Source organism: Blennius ocellaris (assembly GCF_963422515.1).
Source record: "Blennius ocellaris genome assembly, chromosome: 17".
NCBI lineage: Eukaryota > Metazoa > Chordata > Actinopteri > Blenniiformes > Blenniidae > Blennius > Blennius ocellaris.
The window spans coordinates 5,299,659-5,316,679 of NC_137666.1; the positions used below are offsets into that span (position 1 = coordinate 5,299,659).

Below are 17,021 nucleotides of genomic sequence, written 5' to 3' on the forward strand. Positions count from 1 at the left end.
CCGTATTTCACAGCTACTGTAAGTTAAACTCTACATTGACGTTACGTTTCTTTTCTATGCGATGAAATCGGCATCTGCACAGTCTCCTCATGCACCAGGCATTGAGTCGAGTTTACAGTGACACACTGACAGCTGTGAACTTACTTTGTTGCTTTTTGACAGCAAAAATAAGTACCGATTAAAGGAGTTCCACGTGTCATTGGAGCTTCTTGACATTCTTTTCACAGGCAAAGTAACAAGTAATGTTTTGACTCCGGATTCAGCTGAAGTGCGGCGACGTTACGTCATCATCTCAGATTGGGGTTAGTAAATGTGGTAAATGTTACTTTGAGCATATCACATATATATGTGATCAGCATTTCCCTTTTTGTTTGTTGTTGTTCTCAATTCTGAATTCTTTTTACAATCTTTATGTCACTTTCTATCAACACCGATACCCACCGCTTAAAGACAGCCCATACCTGTTGTGTAAGTGTTGTTATAAAGGCATTCTGGGAAATGTACAAAGTCACAAAGTGATTCAAAAACGAGATGAGGCATGACGTCAACAAACATAAATCACGCCACTTGACGACGAGTAATGGAAATGTCTCGACGATACAGCATGGCGTAATGCTGAGAGAGTTCGTTTCTCTTACGATTCAGAGGTGTCCATGTCAACCAGGGGTCTCACTGTGAAATGCATAAGAGCCACTGGTTCTGTCGTTTCAGTTTTTCACCGGCGATCATGTATTCATTTTCACAGGTATTGCTGGAATTCAATGTCGGGTCAACCTGTAGAAGTTGCTCCACATGGTTAATGACGACAGTAAAACGCGGCTATCCGGTCTGTGACTAATATGCAAGGCGACTTTCCCAGAAACGTGACTGAGATATCGCTGAATGAAGATGGCGTATTGGAAAAACCAGTCCACCGGGTGACCTCTGGGAGCTGGTCTTATGAGGTAACTGCAGCTTCGGCGGCGTCGCGTTGAGATCCCAGAAGCTATGGCGATTAGCGTACACGGTAACAGTCTTTGTCTCCTTGGTTTTCACTGGAAGCCAAGCAAATATAAATTGTCCATGAGTGTGTGTCTTCCATCAGACCTGGAACCCGCTGTAACTCTGTTCTCCACTCATTGACCACTTTTATTGCTTTGGTGAGTCACACATTCAGGATTCGGGGCAATGGATTCCGAAGTTAGGAAAAGATTGCATGAATGAGCCATCGAGGCTTGTTTGTACACTCTGATTTACGTTCTTGTTTTTGTTAAAAGTGGTCATTTATGCTACAGATGTGCCGCCGAGCTCGGCCAGCGACTGCATAGTCATAAAGACGTCTCCACGCAGGAGCCGTTTCTGTGGAACGACCTGTGGTTGTGGCAGTTCTCACTGCAGTGGACGATGAGCACCGGGTAGCAAAGCGCGTCCTCGTAGTCGGGCGGCTCTTCGTCGTCCGTGGTGAGGCGCTCCGAGAGGCAGCGCGTGTTCTCGCTGGGACTCTCCTGGTCGTCCAGGCTGCCGCTCCGCCAGAAGCAGCTGCGCTGGGAGCCGTAGCGCCGCGCCAAGGAGAAGCGGCTGCCGCTGAAGGGGATCCGGGAGCTGGCGCCGGTGCAGATGCTGAGGGCGCTCCTGGAGAACACGGAGGAGCAGCTGATGGCCCTGTGGCAGCGCTCGCAGTTCTGACGGGTCCCGCCGAAGCTGGACGGGCACTGGGCCAGGTCCATCAGGCCGGCCTCTGAGTAACTGGGCACCAGCTGCTGGTTGGAGCGAATGTGCCACTCCAGCTCCGTGCTGTCGATGGTGTTCACGCGGGGGATGCGGCGCCAGTACGGCCGGTCGTCGCACGGCGTCACGGGGAGGTAATCGTGCCCGAAGAGCTTCTCCACGCGGTAGTGGACGTACGCGGTGCGGTACTCCGTGAAGACGCGCAGGGGCCAGGAGAAGGTGAGGAATGACGCGAACCAGAAGACGTAGTGGGACAGGTACCACGGGTGGCGATCCGGGTCGGCGAGGACCAAGACGTACTCCTTCAGGTCGATGTTCTTCAGGTGCATGCCCTCCCTGGCTTCCATGTAATCGTCCAGACCCTCATTGTCGGTGAAGAACCTCGCCCTCTGAGTGAGGTAAGAATTCTCCGACTCTACGTTCGCGAAGCTGAAACACTTGGTGAAGCGCATCTTGGTGAGAGCCGATTTCTCCAGCGCCAGCAGCTGCTTGGAAACGTCTTTGACCCCGCAGTGGCCGTAGTCGAATTCCGCTTCCGCCACGTGCGTGTTGACGCGCTCATGGTACACCTGGGTGCTGGTGTAGGCGTCGCCGTTGCGGTAGCGCGTCACTTGCCGAGTGCGACGGACGTAATGGTAGCTGATGGCCTTCCACCAGATGCACGGCTTGGCTTGCTGCATCCTCTGGATGCGCTCGTAGACGCCCTCCACGTCCACCTTGTGCTGCAGTTCGTTCTTCACGTGACAGTGCCAGCACTCCACCAGGTAGACCAGGTAGAGCATGCCCAGCAGAGCCAGCGGGATGTAGATGTAGCCGTCGGAGCACGGGCTGTCGTGGTACATCATGGACTTCCCTTTGAAGGCGCTGTCAAAGGTGAGGCGGGTCACCTTGGTGACATGACACCAAACCATGGCGCCCATGCAGCCGTACATGAGAACGGACAGGACGAGGCATTTCCAGAAGCTTTCCCGGCACAGCGACTTGCTCAGGGATTGTTTCAGTGGTTTCTGCTGTTGAGTCGAAGCACAAACATAGAGAAAAGAAAGGGGGGGAAAAAATCGCATCACATAATTTATCAACATCAAATCCGTCTGTTTGCAGTCTGCTTGTATGCAATATCACAGATTCCTTGACATAATTAGACAAACACTAATGAGCAGACAAGGCACACGATCAATGTAAACTTTTATAAGTTGGCTCAATTTAAAGTAATTTATTTCCAGGCTTCCGTTAAAACAAATTTTTTTTTGAAAAATAAGGCCAAGTTACAATAATTACTTTGAGTAAACCCAATGAAACCCAATGATCACCCAATAAAGGGATACCAGGGAGACATATACAGACCTGATTCCTGGTTGAAACATCAGAGCTGAATTATGTTAATTTTGTCATTTTACCTTTATAATAATGTTTGTTTTTTTTATGTGACAAATTCGTTGGAAAAGCTGGTTGGCAAGGTAAAAACAAATCTTTCCCTATTGATTCGTTGTTTAAAAAAAAGAGTCACAAAATATTGTAACTCAGCAAGTTTAAGCTCAGCATCATATTTGTCTTCAAGCCTGCCTAATTATACTTGTAATAAGGATTTATTTACTCGCTACTTCAAGAAATCCAAGCTTTTGAGCTCAACTATACGTTCAAATACCAGCTGATAGACGAAACCTCAAACTCCTCCCAGTTTGTCTGACAGTGTATTTAAAACACTCACAGTGTGTATTTCGAGAAAGCAATGAATGAAATCAGCCTGCAAAAAATAAAAGATGTCAAAACAGCCTTTAAAATTCCACATCATTTTACAGCTCTGTTGATGTTTTTCTTTTTTTAATGAGCTGGAGACATAAACAGGCCCTTTTCCCAGCAACACATGGGAGACGAACGGCAGGTTTAATGATCAGCAATCAGAGCTCCACTTATATTTTCCCAATAAATTTGAATCGCACATAGGATGCAGCGTCACGCACGCAGAGATGTTAGTGGGGACACCTGCGGTGTGTCACAACCTGCACATGGATTTTTTGTACATTCTTTTTATTTTTTTTATTTTTTTATTTTTGCTGAGGCTCTGCGACAAGCTCCGAGCACCGGACCGAGAGAGAGAGAGAGAGAGCGAGAGAGAAAAAAAACAAGGCGGCAGAAAATGTGTACCTCCTCTCTGGTGTCCTCCTCGAAGACGGTGGTGGTGGTGGTGGTGGCAGTGGCGGCAGTGGCGGTGGTGGTGGTGGCGGTGCTGCTCTCACTCGCCGTCGCAGCCGAAGCAGGGGGAGACATGTTGTCGATAATAACAGTGGCAGGGCGTGGAGGGGAGGAAGAGCAGGAGGAAGCACCGACGAGCCACGGAGCTACCTGTCAGGCGCGCATCACGTCTGCTGTCAGCGCGCGACGATCAGGGGGCGAGAGGCGTGTGTGACCAAAGAAAAGAAAAGAAACCCCGCAGTGACATGACGGAACATTAAACGCTGCGTTGGCTGGTGGTCGTTCACGGTTCTTCTCCCTCTCTCTCTCTCTCACACACACACACACACACACACACACACACACACACACACACACACACACACACACACACACACACCCTCCCCGGGGGCACCGCCGGGCGTCGGTCAGCGCTCGCGGAGCGTGGAGCTGTCCGTGGTGCTGATCCGGGCGGGCGCGCGGAGAGATGCACGAACCTCACACTTAAAGGGGAAGTCCCAACCTGAACCCAGTTTGTTTCTTGAAATCAACCTCAACAACTGCTATAACTGTTGTTCTTTTTTTTCTTTTTTTTTTTTAAATCTCTGCTGCTCTTATTATTATTGTAAATCCTTTTTTTTTTCCCCGATACAATTTTATAACTCTTTTTATTCCACGTGATTCTGTGAGTTGCTCAATACCTTGAATTTTCTATTCCATCCATGACACCCACCCCCTCATTACCCCCATTATCCTCCCTCATCCTCCCCCATCTTCATCACTGGCCTGGTTGATGTCAGAGGTCAGAGGTGAGCGGTCACACTGGTTGGAAACAGAAAACCAGCAGTGACTCAAATATCCACATGAAGATGATGGGCGACAGCAGCAGGAGCGTCTACTGGGTGTTTTTACTGTCAACCGAGGCTACAATTAACCCACAAATTGATTTGATAAGTACTGAGTACAACTTTAGCATCGATGTAATAGATTTGTCTCGTTCTCCTTGTTATTGCTGGTGTTTTATCTTTACAAGCAGGTAAGATTCAATTGGAAGGGCGAGTCGTCTCTCAGTTAAAATGCTGCTGGTTCAATCCCCCATCCGTCCATATGTCCAAGATGTTGGGCCCCAAACAGCTCCCAAGGAGGTGGACTGAGTGCCTTGCATGGCAGCAGCCTCCATCGCTGATTGAATGTGAAGGTGTATGGATGAATGTGACAAAAGCCCCGTTTCCACCAACATTGTGAAGCGAATTTGACGGCTGTTAAATCAGTAGAAAAAGTGCTTCATGAGTGAAATCCTTGCAACACTCTTATTCATCCATCTATTCAGGGTTGCCATTACGAATTAACCTCACATGCATGTTTCTGCATGCAACACTAATACAAAAAAACTGTTTATTAAAAGTTGTGGAAAAAAAACAACAACAAGTAAGTTCTACAACATTAAGACGAGTTCATCTGCTCTGAAATGAATTCACATCATTGGTTGTGTTACATGTGAAAGACCTCTTCTCGGCAGAGCTAATCTACTGTGGTGATTATCACAAAGTTCTTACAAAAACATACATATACACATAGTTCCCCACTATGAAACAGGCTCCATCAAATGTCCAAATAATGTGAAATTCTTCGACACAATTAAACTTGCAACATCTTTTAAAAAAGAAATACAAAATGTGTTTGAGAAACCCAATGAAAGTCCAAAAGCACCTGGGGAAGCGACTTGGTGGTTTGGTTGATCTGTCAGAGCTACTTGCCTATTATGAAAAGTATCCAGCTCTTTCATCTATCAGTCTTCTCTATGTGCTTCCACCATATTAAAGTCTCGGTGACACTGAAACCGTTTTACATATCACCAATCCACACGATCACCTCAACACACATTCAAACTTACAGTCAGCAAATAACCATGTTTATATTATGGATGTATATTATGGTTAATCTTATGGGAGGAACCTTGAAGAAAAAAAACAACACAGGCACAGGGAGAACATGCAGACCTTACACAGAATGGTCCTTGTCCAGAATCGAACCAGCAACTTCTTGCTGTGAGGCACATCTGCAAACCATCTTGACACATTGCCACTACGTTTCCCTTCATAACTGTCACAGGCTGTCTGTTGATTGTGCGTTATCATCGCCATTAGTTGTCTTCTCTGCATCAGGAGCTGGAGCCTGAATGCCAGAACTGTAACCGACTGGAGTCGTCTTTTAACTGCCGCGTGTGTGAAATCACAGGAGTGTCGGTGTAAAGCCAAGAATAAACCTGTCTCCAGCTGCAGAACGCGCAAATTAAGTGAGGACTGTGGGTGCGGACAGGTAGTCGGTCTCCTGCTTCATTTCTTTCCCGTCGATCGCAACGTGTGAATTTTCACGCTTTACTCCTTTTCCCAGGGTCTCCGCTTCTGATGACGATGGGATCCCTGAAAGACGAGCAGGATACATTTTATAACCTTGAAATCTCGCTACAGTCAGTGCTTCATTATTTTTGCAGTATGCGTTTATACGCCAGTATATCTATTCATTCATCTAGCCATCTCACATTGGCTTCGTGGGATAGTTTGGTTGCTTCCACGGTTTGGCAATTTATTACTCGGTTATTACTGCATCTATGAAAAATGTGAGACTGAAAGTTTTTTTTTTACCTGGACTGCAGGTGAAAATATTTAAGTTTGGCATTAAAAAAGAAATACACACACTTACAATTTAATTTACCCCTACCTGTTCTCGATTTACTGCAATTCAATGTATAAAGTACAGTCAAGCTGTTTGTAATTGCCCTATTTTTTCTCTTAATTCTTTACTATTCAGCCATTAGTTTTATATTATACAATAAACCTGTATTATAGTATTTCCATCAGTAATTTAGTGTTTTTTGTTTTTTTACCGGAGCCACTGTTTTCACATTATCGTGTTATTTGCAGTTATTTGCTATATGTACTCTTGCAAAGTTGTTTCCTTCACTAGTAACTTCCCCAAACCCTCTGACATATGCAGTTATGCCTGTATACGCCACAGTTAAGCCATTTCATATGAACTCAACAACGATCGAACCTCTATACTACATTTATTATAAGCAAGGGCTTATGGCATCATAAAGACTATTAAAAAGATTCACAGTGATATAAACAGTAAATATATATTAAAGGATTATGCAGAGTTTCACAAATGCTTTTACTGTAGTATAGACTGTAAATTTAGTAGACAGCAAAAGATTAAAGGAGAAATTAGGCCTGCAGAGAACAGCTCTACTGTTACGTATACAGTAAATAACGATAAATAACAGGATTGTGAGAAAGTTTGTGGCTCTGACAATAAAAAACAGTTTTAGTCATATCATATTTGCTCATATACTGTAAATGTTAAATGATAATGTAAAACGTAGGGCGGCTACAGTAGAATACCGTTTTATCAAAGTCTACACAATATACACAATTTAAACTATTTTGGATGAATCTCTCAATTGCATACACAGGCATGATGTTAAACAGTAAGATACAGTGCAGACGACAAGGATCAGTGACGCTCTTACTTACTGAGTACATGTTGGAGAGGTTATTGAAAAGCACTTGGCCCGCGCTCACTTTGTTCCTCACCCCTCGGATGGTCCCATTCTTGCTGCAGATGTTGACGCGCTTGTTGCTGAACATCACCTCTCTCTTGGCACTGGCGTACAGAAGCAGGTCGTCCGGCTCGCAGCCGCTCTCGTCCGCGGCCGTCTCCACGGCCAGTCCATTCAGGTGCCTGTTGGCCTCGCTGGCGGGGAGCGAGCCGCTGCCCCTCTCCCCCTCTGGGCTGCTGGTGCGGTCAGAGTCCACCGAGTCGGCGACGGATCCGCACCGAGCCAGCCGCTCATCCTTGAACACCTCCGCCAGGACCCGGCCACTGTTGGCAGATGCTACTCGGAACCTGACTGTTTTCCCGAGTCTTTCCCTCTCCTGTTTCACTCGTGGCCCCTCCATGGAAATGCAGGAGTGCCTCACATGTTTCACATCCCAGTCGGAAAGGCCAGACGGACTCTTTCGGCCTCAGCCATGGTGGCATGCCGTTATCATTAATATCCTCACGCCGATGTGTGAAAATGAGCTGAAAATACCCACAGTACAAAAACCAGACACCCAAGTGGTTAATAATAGATGAGCCGCTGCCATGGTAACGGCTAAAACAGGCAAACAGTAAATTGATATTACCATCTTCAATAATTGATCAAGGTTAGTCTTAACACAGCAGATAGAATACGGGCCCTGGTGTCCAAACCTTCTAGGGCTCCCTGGGCCATCACCAAGGATGGATTACTCAGAAACCACCAGGTGACCTCAGGTGACCTTTACTGCCACCTTGGTGTTGCTCATATGGTGAGATTTGGAACGGCTGATTTCGGTGTTGTTCTATTCTTATGCACATTGGCAGGAGATTATTGCAGAAAATTACCTTTCATTGATGTAACCAGCTTTTTACAGTCACTCTGAAATCTGGTTTCACCTTAGACCCTTGGTGTGAATGAAAGCAGATTATCTAACACTCTTCACTCATATCTTTCAAAGGGTAATATGGCTGTTTTGTATGTAATACTGATTTTTCAAGAAGGTTTCAAGAAGTTACTGAAAGCAATGTTTTGAAATGGCATTCATGCACATATTTGTTCTGTGAAATTTCAAATGATTCATCGTGGAAATACAGTAAACATTTGTATTTGCTGTAGTCTCAGCCTGCACTTGGTTGTAGTGATGGTAGTAGTGTGGTCAAATATGCCAGTTTATAGGCGCCTATTTTTTTCACAATACAATTTGGATGAATGAATGAAAGCTGTATTCTTAAATGGGATCCATGCAAACTGTGTGAGTGCCTTTTGTGAATAACAAGAAAAATATCTACAAAATGTGCTTGGCTGAGACTTTTTTCCATCCATGTTCGACACCACTTAAGTCCTATTCAGACTGACCTGTATTTGAACTCAAGAGCTTCTTGCTGTGGCCCTGAGGCTTTTAGACTTGGAATTAAATTGCAGGTGTTTTGGAAATATTTTTGTCTTGTGTGTCATACTGTGAGTTAATAAAGTTTTAGGCATGGCACTCATTGTTCGATGTTGCCACCGCACATAAAAAAAGGCTGCGGATCTCTAATATACATTGAGTGTGTTCAAGTGCCTGATAAGCAGTTCTCCGCCGCTCCTGCAGGTGGGGGCAGTGAGTCGTCGGAGCTGCCTGAAACACAGCACACACGAACCGAAGAAGACGCTCAGTTACCACATGTGTAGCCGCAGCTCAGTGTCAACATGGGCAAAAGAAGACAGAACAAGCAGCTTTTCACCCAATTATCCAAAAAACAGAAGAAACACCTCCGGGAGTTTGGAGAGGAGCATCCGTTCCACGATGTGTAAGTGCTACATCAAGCTCGGCGCTTTTATAAACGATTAAAGAGGCTATTTTGACGTTAGCCAGCTAGCTCGATAGTCTTTTAAACTAAATAAAACGTGGACCATTAATTTGATATAAAGTGTTGTGTTGGCTTAATCTTATTATGAATTACTTATGGAATTCAATGCATTGTTTTGAGGTGGCGTAAAACTAATTTTACAACATGTTTGAAGAGTCGGCGTGTCGAAAGTAATTTATACTCCAAAAATGATCAATGGCATATTGACTACACGAATAAAAAGCCACAATGCGAATACACAGAGCACTTTATTGGGTTATTAGCAGGTATGTTGTTTTTACAACTGTCTCCATTTTCGATGGCATAGGTTCAACAAGCTGCTGGACATATTCTTCAGAGACTAGTTTGGTTCAAATTGACTCGATTGACATGGGCAGCAGCAATACTGAACGATGCTCACTTAATACTTAGGGACTCAAAGTGTGTCAACAAAATCACATACCAGCAGCAATCTAACTCGTCATGCAAGACAGAATGGATATATGTTTTCATGTTGTTTACACCAATTTCGAATGCTAGAATCTGGGTGTCATTGCAGAAGTTGAGACTCAGACCAGGGAATGTTTTCCCAATATGCCGTTGTCCAACTCTGGCAAGACTGCAAACTTAAGCTTCATTCTTTTATGGTCTCCTGCTGCTGTAGCCTTTCAGCTTTGAGGTGTGAAATGTGCTGTCAGAATGGGTATTCTGAATACTTCGTTTTTTTTTGTTTTTTTTACTTTTCTATCAGATGGAACCAGTCTGGCTATTCTGCCCTGACTTTTGATATTTTCTCCCAGAGAACCAGCTCACCAGATATTTTTGCATTTGGACCATTCTTATTAAACCCTAGAAATGGTTGTGTGTGGAAAATCCCTGTTATTGAGTAGCTTCTCAAAAATTTAGAGCTTAACTCACCTTTCTTCTTAAATGTGATCCTCAGTTTTAATCTCAGCAGGTCATCTTGACCTTGTCTCCATGCCTAATTACATTAACCTGCCTTGCGGTTGGTTGACTAGGTGTAACTAATGAAGTGTAAATGAAGTGTCTTTATTCATGTCAACACAAAAGTGCAGTCTGACTTTGTTTTTCTTTGTTTCTCCAGAGTAAACGAAAAACCTCAAAGAACTGAAATAGTGGAACTGGTGAGTAAGGCCCTAAGAGTAATAATCTTAGTCTTTTTGTCAAGCTGAGGGTTGCAGTTTCACTCCTATGGATTGGTCTACTTGTTCACATATGTCTTGCATTTGATGTTGGTGTTGTGTTTTCAAACTCTGTAGCCGCCAAGTCCAGAACGGTCTGATGAAGGTCCCTATGAGCTGGAAGAGGAAGATGAGGAAGTGGAAGAACCAGAGCAGAAAACGGCCTATGAGAAACTTCTGTCAACTCTCGGCCAAACCACTGAGAACATCCACAGTGAGGAGGAGGAGGAGGAGGAAAGCAGTGAGGAGGAAGAGGAGCTTCTTGATGAAGGTCTGCCATGTGCTCCTGTTGCTGTATTTTGGCCAGTTTGCATTTGACCGAGTAGTTTTGCCATTTTTGTAGCCCACGAATCCAGCGATGGAGCTGAGGTGGAAAGCGAGGATGATGGTGACAGTGGGGATGAAAAACCTGCCGATGAAGCTGTGATGGAAGCAGGCGAAGGGGAGGAGGGCCTGACTGAAGGAGGAAATGAAGAATTTGTGGATAAAGAGCATGAATCTGATTTCTGTCTGGAAAAAAACTTCCTGGGTGATGGAAGCCAGGAGGAGGCTGAGAACTCAGCAGAACACAAAGACTGTTCAGGTTGGTAAAAATGGGAAGCGTTCCTCTGACGACTAAAAGGATTTTCCAAGACGTGTTGGTTTGAACGTTTCACTCTTTTGCATCCAGACCAGTTTTTACAGCACTTAAACGCGGAGCTTGATGACAAGGACGTGGAGAGGATAACATCTGGCAGCAAATCCAAGACTCAGATTTCGGTATGGCTCATAAAAATACATATACCCACCTGCCAAATAGTTTGATCAAAAGAAGCCTCGATGAACGTTTGCCGTCTTTTCTTTTTCTTATGCAGTGGCCAAAGCTGGGAAGTCTTCTCTGTACCAGTCCCCTGGAGAAGTTTGGCCCCATTGGTGCTCACAAAGATGCAAAGCTCCCACATTTTCACAAACTTCTGGAGAGCAGGTGGAAGGACCTGAACCAGACCTCCAGTCCCACCGGGGCAGCCAAAGACATCAGCGCTGTCCAGACGGAGCTCCTGGCCCTCATGGGCTCATACAAGGACTTGTACTGCACCGACACTTGTCCTCTTACCCGGGGCCCGCAGGTGCGCAGCACATACTGCCTTCATGTTCTCAACCATGTGCTGAAGGCCAATTCCCAGGTCCTGGCTCACAATGCCCAGCTGAGAGAACAGAAGACACGAGCTAAAGCTGGAGCTGAGCCGCAGGACGAGCCCAGAGACCAGGGACTGACCAGACCCAAGGTAACCCCCCCCCCCTCTAACATGTCCCTGCATTGTTGCTGTTGCACTTTGTCCTTTATGCTCGTCTGAAATCCGGGAGGAAAGCTGAGACGGTAATTCCCAACCTCCAGGATCCTCCTCTAGGGGGTGCCAGAGATAACAAGGCTGGCCCAGTCTGTGTTTTGAGGTTGTCAGAATTACACTTTCACATGTCAACGAAAACCACAAATAGAGAGTTTCTACAATCTACAGTAAACCTCCCATAAATCATATTTGGGACGAGGGGGCCAAATTCTGAGAATTATTGAAGCTAATGGAATGAAAATGACTAATAGTATGTCTGTAATATTAATCAACGTGCATCTTTTCATCTGAAAATAAACCCAGTTTTACAGTCATTTGTAGCAATTCCTCTTCACTTAGGAAATTAGTTTGTGGTCCCCAAAGTGAGAGAAAACTTTTACAAATTACAAATTCCTTGTAATAGTGCAAAGAAAGAACGGGAAAAAGCCCCGGTTTGTATGATCTGTTTTTCGTTGTGGCCTTAATTTCAAACAAACTGAGGGTTCGACTTCCAAAGGCTGCATTTTAAAGCAGAGCCACGTCCAGCCAAATAATGCCGAGTCAAACGTTTCTCTTTTTGAAGACATTGAGCAGCTCTGTTGGACACGGATCCTCTTTGTTTATTTCCTGATGTCTGCATATCCCTCAAAACTTTAGTTGGACTTTTCTCTTGCACCACTGACAGGTTGAATAAAACACAATTCACCCTGAGCTGCGCAGTCCAGCAGTTGACTGTCTGAAAGACATAAAGGATCAGTGACCGATGCCATAACTGTATTTCGCCACGATCAATCTTTGTTATACTGCTTGATGCTCAGCATCGCAGTAGCAGGAATCCCTTTATATCGCCCACCGCACGACTCTAAATTTGATCCGTCGTCATCGTGCACCAACTACATAAGTGCTTCAGCTGAATGTTGCATGCAGCCCTGCCACGCTGCTGTAACGGTTGTGATCGATGCGCCAGGTCTTAATCCTCGTTCCGTTCCGGGGCGCGGCGCTGCACGTCGTCCACACTCTCATCAGCCTGCTGGAGCCCAAAGGCAAGAAGATGATGGTCGGCAACAAGAAGAAGTTCAAGGAGGAGTTTGGAGAGGAGACGGACGACAAGCCCACCAACCTGCAGAGACCCGACGATTACCACGCCATCTTCTCGGGCAACGTGGACGATCACTTCAGAATAGGTAGCGTGGGACAAAATCATATAAGCTTTGAATGACGCCTAAGCTGCACAGTTGGTCCAGATCAAAGTGCAGAAGATTAACTCTGTCATGTCGAAGCAATCAAGGGAGAACAAGATGATGGTAAAGATAAGCAAAGGGTTGGTGATTGAAATTGAACTAAATAAAACTGAAGAACTGCTGAAGTGTGCCTGAATAAAATCAGCTGGAACATGAAGTGTCTCTCTCTCTCTCTCCTCGCCAGGTGTCTCCATCATGAGGAGCAGCATGCGCCTCTACGCCCCCTTCTACTCCTCAGACATCATCATCGCGTCTCCTCTGGGCCTTCGCACCGTGCTGGGAGCAGAAGGAGAGATCAACAGAGACTATGACTTCCTGTCCTCCATCGAGCTGCTGGTGGTGGATCAGGCCGACGTTTTCCTCATGCAGAACTGGGAGCACGTCCTGGTAAGAACACACACAAACACGGAAATACAAATTTAATATTTAATTTAATAGGAAGAGCTTCTCATACACCTTTCTTTTTTTTGAATGTCGATACATAAATCTCATCCTCCACCAGCATGCGATGGCACACATGAACCTGCAGCCTCTGGACTCGCACGGAGTGGACTTCTCCAGGGTCCGGATGTGGAACCTGAACAACTGGGCCAAACACTACAGGCAGACACTGGTGTTCAGCTCCATCCCGGACCCCCAGATCAACAACATCCTGACCAAGCACTGCGCCAACTACCGAGGACAGGTCAGCTCCTGGAACTGAGGCCCGTGATCAGAATAAAAAAAAGAATCATTTTATAAAACAAAGTACTATAACATTGTTGTTCATCACGGATTGCCAGTGTATATACTATCAAACATGTATGTTAACAAGGTGTGTTAAACAAGCGACTGACATTTTAAAATAACAGAATGACAGTATTATCATGTCAGGAGGTGGCGCTGTGATTGAGGAGAGACCATTCAGAGGAACCTAAGGGTCATGAGATAAGGACGGCTTGATGACCTCTGAGTTTACAGTCAGTTCGGGGATGATTAGGTGATGTCTGCTTTATATCCCTCGGGATCTCGTGACGCTTGGATTGGAGAACCGGAGGGAGAGAGTTTTCAGTGTGATCAAATCTCCACTTTGCAAACCAACAGCTCCTGCGTCATTGTGCATCTCAGTCCATTAAACGCTGTCGTTTATTGATTCAAGCATGTGTGTTTCCTCTGTGCTTTGTCTTTTTTTTATTAGGTTACCACAAAGAACGTGCCGAAAACAGGCTCCATCTGTCAGGTGCTGGTTCAGCTGCCTCATGTGTTCCAGATGTTCTCCTCCGACAGCTTCATGGACCAGGATGCTCGGTAAGATTCTGCTAATTCTGTTGGCGGCTTCCCACAACACATCCAGCCAAACCCTCATTTCTGATCCTCTACAATGTCTCACTTGTGGGACTAATAAAGGTTTATCTTATCTCTTATCTGTAGATAAAACTGTGCATACTTCAGTCACTGATCTTGTTTTAAATTCAACACCGTGGCCTCTTGATGGGTTTTTTTCCCCGATAACTAAATTGTAAGTAAATTAACAAACGAGTTCGCAACATTTCCACTGAGAGTCGAGTTGGACGAGATGAAGAAAGTACTGAGCTTGCAGCATGTGCTTGAGAAGAATTGACTTGAAAATGTGAGGACAAGCTTAATATGGCCAATATGTACTTGTTCAAGTTGTCACGCTCCTCTCCGTTGTGCCCGCAGGTTTCAGTTCTTCATAGAGAAAGTGTTGCCTCAGTACAGGGACTCGGTCATGTCCCACACTCTCGTCTACGTCCCGTCCTACTTCGACTACGTGCGCCTCCGCAACTACATGAAGAGAGAGGAGATGAACTTTGCCAGCATCTGCGAGTACTCCAGCAAGTCCGAGGTGTCGCGAGCCAGGCACTACTTCCAGAAAGGAGAGAAACCCTTCCTGCTCTTCACGGAGCGTTTCCACTTCTACAAGAGGTCAGTTCTTTACGACGCGTTGACTTCTCAGGGGGGGGGATTCAGTATTTTTACTGCGTGTTTGGCAATCGGCTGGTGTAAAAACTAACCACGAGGTCGCACCTGAGTAAAGGCTGATGATGAGCCTTGTTGTGGTAATGATTGTGTGGGATTTAAAGACACTTGAGCTTTATTACCGTTCTAATCGTTAACAAATCAGCAGCTGCGATAGGGGGATGAGCATGAACAGATAAAAGAAGTACAGGGGTCCTTTGAAGGGTTGGGATTAGGAAATGGATTCGGCTTTAAAGACCTTGAAACGACGCACCGCAAACGAGTCTTGAGTTTTGAAGTTAAACAAAATAATCAACAAATTGATCGTATTTGATACGAACACCTGAAATCTAAGTTGTATTTGTTCCTCATGGCATCATAATGTGTCGGAATTGAGTCTGCTTTCGAATTTAACTGCAGATTGTCAGAGGATAAACAATTGTACATGATGCAGGAGTTGATTCAGGTTTTTTTTTTGTATTGTCGTGTGCTTTACTGCAAACCTCCTGGCCTCGTTTCATCCCGCAGAAACCCTGATCACTGACTTTGTTTTCTTTTCTTTTAGGTACACTATCAAAGGGATCCAGAACCTGATCTTTTACGGACTACCCTCCTATCCTCACTTCTACAGCGAGATGTGTAACATGCTGGCCTCGGGGGGTCGGGGGGAGGAGGCCAGCTGGACCTGCACTGCCCTCTACTCCCGCTACGACGCTCACAAGCTGGCCTCCGTCAGCGGAGCGCAGCGAGCCGGGCAGATGCTGCACTCCAGCAAGGCAGTGCACCTTTTTATCACAGGAGGGGAAGACAATACCTCCTGATGAACTGTTATAAAGAGACAGGCCATTGGACTGAGACCATGTTTACTGTGGATACGTTGGAATAGACGTCGGCAGAGTAGATAACTGCCCGTTTCAAACTGATAACCGTACTGTGGCACGTCGTTCAGGAAATACAACGGCAGACCATCAAATGCTTATCGTGGAATCTACAGATAAGAGTTGTGATAAAATGTTATAAACGGATTTGTATCCTAATGCATTTGTGCCAAGTTTGCTTATACTGCAGCACAAAACATGTTCTTAATGTGTTAAAATAATTACTTATCTTTTGATACTTTTAACAGATTTTTTTCCTTTATTTTAGCTTATTAAGTATTTCAAACTATTTTAATATCTTGGAAAACACACAGACCTTTAATAAATTTTGAAGGCGAATTCTACAGAACCAGATCATCAGGAATTCAGTTTTAATTCCAGCTTATAGCTCATGGAAGCCAAAAATGCAGTATCTTTGAATAATGGATCATCAAGAAGACCTTCCAATACAGAAAGTTCATTTCTGCTCTCAATGCTTGGTTGAGCATTCAGGTCCCACCTGATCACTAGGGCCACTAGTCCATTACAGGGCAAATACAGACGATTCCAAAATCCCATCCCTACATACAAAAATGCTGAAGAATGATCAGACACAGTCCGAATAAACAAAACACCACAAAGACTGCTACTTTTCATCCTTGGCTCAATTGCAGCCGGAGTGACCCAAGTCCTGTCCTTCTCAGTGTCTCTTTCTCAATCTCTCATTTTTAGAGTCACAAGTGCAAACAGAACAAGCCAAGCATGTCTCACAAAAACATGCAAACTTGCAGAGAAAGGCACAATGGCCCAGATTCAAAGTTGGATTTCTCTCTGACGTTAGAGCTATCCACTACACCGTGGGCAACACATTAGGATTCATGCTGTGAGAATGGTAATCTCAACTTTAGTTTGGACCTACTGTATATGCATGATGACCAATAGTTTCATTGGAAAATGTTCAATGAGTCTACAGATTATCTGACAATTTCTTACGTAGAGCACGGAGTGTGTTTAGAAGCCCTGCTGGACGCAGGATATTCCTGCCCTCTGTTTATCTGGCTTAGAGTGTAGTCAATTTGAAGACTATAATTTTATAAGGCAATCGCATTACCTTTTAAAATAGATAAGGTACCAAGGCAAACTGGCCCTGCACGTGAGGAC

The 17,021-nt window shown here is 45.1% G+C and overlaps 2 protein-coding genes across 2 annotated transcripts; one reads left to right on the forward strand and one right to left on the reverse strand.

Moving 5' to 3' along the window:
* Positions 1-1,307: 1,307 nt before the first annotated feature.
* On the reverse strand, positions 1,308-3,975 carry LOC308142149 (transmembrane protein 151B-like; the record flags this gene model as incomplete). Its single annotated transcript, XM_080512475.1, has 2 exons — positions 1,308-2,717; positions 3,853-3,975. 2 exons carry the CDS (start codon positions 3,973-3,975, stop codon positions 1,308-1,310), a joined length of 1,533 nt encoding a protein of 510 aa, XP_080368601.1.
* Positions 3,976-9,141: 5,166 nt separating this feature from the next.
* Positions 9,142-15,941, forward strand: utp25 (UTP25 small subunit processor component). Its single transcript, XM_080512920.1, has 12 exons — positions 9,142-9,255; positions 10,400-10,439; positions 10,575-10,767; positions 10,840-11,079; positions 11,167-11,255; positions 11,351-11,761; positions 12,771-12,987; positions 13,229-13,431; positions 13,547-13,729; positions 14,222-14,331; positions 14,725-14,970; positions 15,569-15,941. Exons 1-12 carry the CDS (start codon positions 9,155-9,157, stop codon positions 15,822-15,824), a joined length of 2,289 nt encoding a protein of 762 aa, XP_080369046.1. The 5' UTR covers positions 9,142-9,154; the 3' UTR covers positions 15,825-15,941.
* The last annotated feature ends 1,080 nt before the right edge of the window (positions 15,942-17,021 follow it).

What these genes read in the sequence shown, in the direction of transcription:
- utp25 (XM_080512920.1), top strand. Translation starts at nt 9,155, where the DNA reads ATGGGCAAAAGAAGACAGAACAAGCAGCTTTTCACCCAATTATCCAAA. An exon ending in GGACGATCACTTCAGAATAG is followed by an intron (nt 12,988 to 13,228) that starts GTAGCGTGGGAC and finishes TCTCCTCGCCAG; the next exon opens with GTGTCTCCATCATGAGGAGC. An exon ending in AGAACTGGGAGCACGTCCTG is followed by an intron (nt 13,432 to 13,546) that starts GTAAGAACACAC and finishes ATCCTCCACCAG; the next exon opens with CATGCGATGGCACACATGAA.